Here is a 4,518-nt window from a genome sequence, read left to right as displayed (position 1 = left end):
GCCGAACACTCGCTCGATGTTGCACATCTTAACCTCAAGACCGTTCAGTGTTTTTATTTTACTTCCTTTTAGATAATTCAGTACACCTTCTTCCTGTTTCCATGCTTGAATTGGTTCAGTTTTTGACGGACTGGGCCATTTCACCACTAAATCTGAGGAGGGTGGGAGTGTTAGCTGTATGCTGTGGTTGGTACAACCGTCGATCCCACAGAAAACCATAACTTTTCTTTTGAAAAACTTTAACAAAATTTGACGCTGCCGTTAACAACCTTGATTTCAGTCGTAAACGAAATTACAACACAATAAGTTACAGTAAGTGTGGGCTGCAATCTGACGTCAGGTTGCGTCTTGTTACTGCGCATTCGCCTCGTGATCCCTACCGTATATTCTTGTATCCGTTTATGTGCCTAGTAGAACTAAGCACGTCATGTCATTATTAAGAAGCTTCTAAAAAACCCGAGAGTATTACATAAAAGATGTAAAACGAAACATACGAGGGGCGTTTGAAAAGTCCTTGCAGAGTCTGAGAGATGGCACCACCGGTGTGTATCCAACGCCACCTAGGAACAAGGCCTCACATCGTGAGTCTAAGGAACCTGTGACGTCACGGGTAGGGGTCTGAGAAGCTAGGAACCGACTACCGACACACGTGATTCGTAGCGTTTCCATGTTGTACTTTGTGCTGTTCGTGAGTGGTTATTTGATCTATACTCAGTTACGATGCCCCGAAGGTGTTGTATGCCGAATTGCAGGGGCAATTACGATAATGGACCTAAAGTCAGTGTATTTTATTTTCCATCTGACGAGAATTTAAGACGAAAATGGTTATCGGCTGTTCACAGACAAGACTGGACACCGAGTAAGCACTCTGTTGTAAGTATCAGTGTATTTGTTTGGTTAGTGTGTCGTAGTTACTTGAAATGTAGTACAGCTGAACAAAATACAGTAAACAGAAGAACATATTTATAATCTCATACCTCGTTAATTTTCGTTATATGTTTTAAAGAGAACTGTATGCTTGTTTTTAGATATGTGAACTGCATTTCAACAAGGACGACATTTTAAGCAGTACCAGTATGTATGACCCGAAAACTGGTATACTCTTGACAGCGCCGTTGGATCGTCGACGCTTGAGAAAAGGTGAGTTACGAAACACGCTCTTAGTAAAGTACAGTGGCATAAGAACTATCTTTATTTCACTTATATGCTGTGAGATCGGTTTCATACTTCGTTATTAATTTTTTCAGATGCTATCCCATCGAAGTTGCCTGGATGCCCATCTTACTTGTCGAGTCATCAAACTGCAGTACGAGAGGACCCAGAAATTCGTAGGGGGCGTTTAGAAAATCGTGCTCTTCAAATTGCTATCCAAGAAAGTGTGGACACACATGCGAAAATGATTGATGCGATATCGTTCGATAGTTTAGAACAAATGAAAACAAAGTTGAGTGAATGTGAAAAGCACAGTGACTGGGTAGTGATAAACAAATCTGACAGTGTGAGACTAGTGTTACTAAAGCATAATCCTTACCCAAGAATTTTTTGCCACGTAGTTATAAGCAGTGGTTTATTACTCAGTGTCTTCAATAATGATATTGAAGTGAAATGTATTGGAAACATGAAATTTCCCATGAAAGTAAACAACATACAGGTGGTAAGTGATGTTCTTAAGAACATTTATCTTCTGTATAATAGTTCTGAGGCTCCTGTAGATAACATTTTGTCTTTAATTGACCAGTTATTGCAAAATTTATTAGAAAAGTTGCCAGGAAACGAAACTAAAATTACATTTTTGAAGGAACAGATTTCATTTTTGAAGTGCAGAAGTTCAACTCAATTTAGGTATGATACTAACTCTATGATAATGTGGTCATTAGTACATTCTATAAGCCCACATGCTTACAAATTTTTGAGGAACACTGACAGTTTTTCTATGCCTAGTCCTAACACCCTTTCAAGGCTTTGTAGTAAACTCTCAACAAATCCTGTCATTGAGCAACAGGGTCATCAGTTTATGAGCTACATCACAAATAAAGTAGGTACTTTATCCTCAGATGATAAAACTGTGCTCCTGTTGATGGATGAAATTCATCTGAAGTCTCAGCTTGATTACAAAGCTGGAAATGTTGTAGGATGTGCCTTTAACACTGAAAAATTTTTGTGTGCAACCAGCGCCTATGTTTTTATGGTTCAGAGCATGGAATCACCTTACAAGGATGTGGTATCTATTCTGCCAGTTCATACTATTCAGGGTGATGTTCTGTTCTCTTACATTAAAGCAGTCATTGTTAAATTAGAAGCAGTTGGATTTGAGGTGGTTGGTATAGTAGCAGACAATAATGCAATTAATAAGAAAGCAATGTCTAAGTTTTCTACTCCTCCAGATGTGAAAATAAAGTATGATCACCCTGTACAGTCTTCTCCAAATCGCCCATTGTATTATTTTGTGGACACTGTCCATATTTTGAAGTGTATCCGCAATAACTGGTTTAACCAAAAGGAGCAGATCTTGTGTTTTCCTGACTTCAGTGACAGTTTGAAGGGAGGTTTGTCTTCTGTTGGAGCACTGAAAGAATTGCACTTGATAGAAAAAGATGAACTATTGCAATATGGCAGTTCCTTAACTTTGAAGTCTCTGTTTCCTAACTCAATTGAGCGCCAAAATGTCAAGTTAGTGTTGCGTATTTTCAGTGATACGACAGTTGTTGCTTTGGACACATTTGGTTCAAAGAAAGCAATTAGCAACTGGGAAAGTACTGCAACATTCATAAAAATAATAAATCGTTGGTGGGATATTGTAAATGTAAAAACATTACTCAAGGGACAGAGGTTAAGAAATATTTTCCAAGAACCTGTGACTAGTAAATCCCATCACATACAAGAATTCTTACAGTGCTTCATCTCATGGTTATGTTCTTGGGAAGAGTGTAGTGATGAAAGAAAACTTACTCGAGAGACACATAGCGCTTTGAAACACACAACTGCTGCTTTGATAGACTTCAGTGACTACTGGCTTTCTGAGAAAAACAGATCATATTTGCTGTTAGGAAAAGTACAGACAGACAGTTTAGAAGACAGGTTCGGCAAATACCGCCAGCTATGTGGGGGAAATTATCATGTTTCTCTAAGACAAGTTTTTGAAACTGAACAAAAACTAAGGGCACAGTCTATGTTTTCCCTTGTGCTTCGGTCGAAAGTAGTTGGGGATGTTGTTATTAAGACCACTGATATTTTTTCTACTCATACTCAAATTCAGGGATTAAAAGAAACATCAATACCAGAATTTTTAAATGTAGCAGTAGATGAAAATGTTGATGGAATAGATGAGAATACTTGGCCACTGTTGCATTACATAGCAGGTTACTGCTCACACCAAGCTATTAAAAAAAAACATTGTGAATATTGTAAGGTATTCCTTACTACAGATGAAATGAAGCAGGGTGGTGATGATTTGATTATGGTAAAAGACAGAGGAGGGTTGACATATCCTGCAGATGATGTAGTTGTGTGTGTGACATATGTCTATTTAACTATACAGAAAATTCTGAAAGACCAGGAAATTTAATTTTTAGAACAGGCAAATCAGAGAAATGTACTTGTGAAGGTAGCATCCCACAACATTCCCAGCAATCTTTTTTATGGGTTTCACTGTAAAAATAAACACTCAATTGATTCAGTCATGAATTGCATACTGTTTTGCTGTGCAAATATTTTGCTAAACAATTACATCAAGAGGAGAAATGATGTAACTACTGTTAAAAATGTAACTGTGTACAAAAGATTGAAAAAATGTTAAATTATACTGTTTGGGGCTTGGGAAGATGATGTGAAATAAATGTTTATTTCTATTTTCTGTTTTTATTTCATGCACAGTATCCCATACATCTTGTTGGTAAATGTTATGTATTGGACCCCTTCTGCTCTCTTCGAAATGGTGCAGCCGTAAACATGAGGCTTTGCTACAGATTAATTTGTTACCACAAATTCTCTGTGAAACCCCAATCTCATAGAATTAGGGGAATAGTCTTTTCTGTTCATCAGTAAATATATAATTAATGCTGCTCCTGCTCTGTGGTTGACAAGTTTTTGTATATATTTTTGTCCAATCAGTAAATTAATTATTCTCACAAGGAGAACAATTCATTGCTAGTATTAGCATGCTAGTCTGCCATCATAAGTAAATATTAATCTGCAGAACAGGTCCAGTCTGTCAATACAACCAATATTTCGGGGAGGGGGGAGGACAATACATAACTTAAGCCATTCTTCATTTGAGAGAAATTGATAATGTTTTTGGAATTTGGAATAGCAGTGCTTTTTTTCCTCTGGGACAACATTAAATAGTGAATAGTAAAAGAATTTAATTGTCATTTAGCTATTGCAGCAATAGACAGTCAAATTACAAATGTTTAAAAAGTATACAGCATGTATACAAAAATTACTTTACACAAATTAAAAAACAATGTTACAACAGATTTTCCATAAAGTAAAATATTCAAGCTAAAACGATTTGTGTAG

General features: G+C 36.9%; 1 protein-coding gene across 1 annotated transcript; it reads left to right on the top strand.

The window, feature by feature from the left end:
• Positions 1–646: 646 nt before the first annotated feature.
• Positions 647–3,565, top strand: LOC126162092 (uncharacterized). Its single transcript, XM_049918406.1, has 3 exons — positions 647–873; positions 1,029–1,140; positions 1,248–3,565. Exons 1-3 carry the CDS (start codon positions 721–723, stop codon positions 3,563–3,565), a joined length of 2,583 nt encoding a protein of 860 aa, XP_049774363.1. The 5' UTR covers positions 647–720.
• Positions 3,566–4,518: the final 953 nt, after the last annotated feature.

The sequence above is a fragment of the Schistocerca cancellata genome, chromosome 1 (assembly GCF_023864275.1).
Source record: "Schistocerca cancellata isolate TAMUIC-IGC-003103 chromosome 1, iqSchCanc2.1, whole genome shotgun sequence".
Lineage (NCBI taxonomy): Eukaryota > Metazoa > Arthropoda > Insecta > Orthoptera > Acrididae > Schistocerca > Schistocerca cancellata.
The sequence above is the reverse complement of the archived record's forward strand: the minus strand, read 5'-3'. Positions and strand labels throughout refer to the sequence as shown.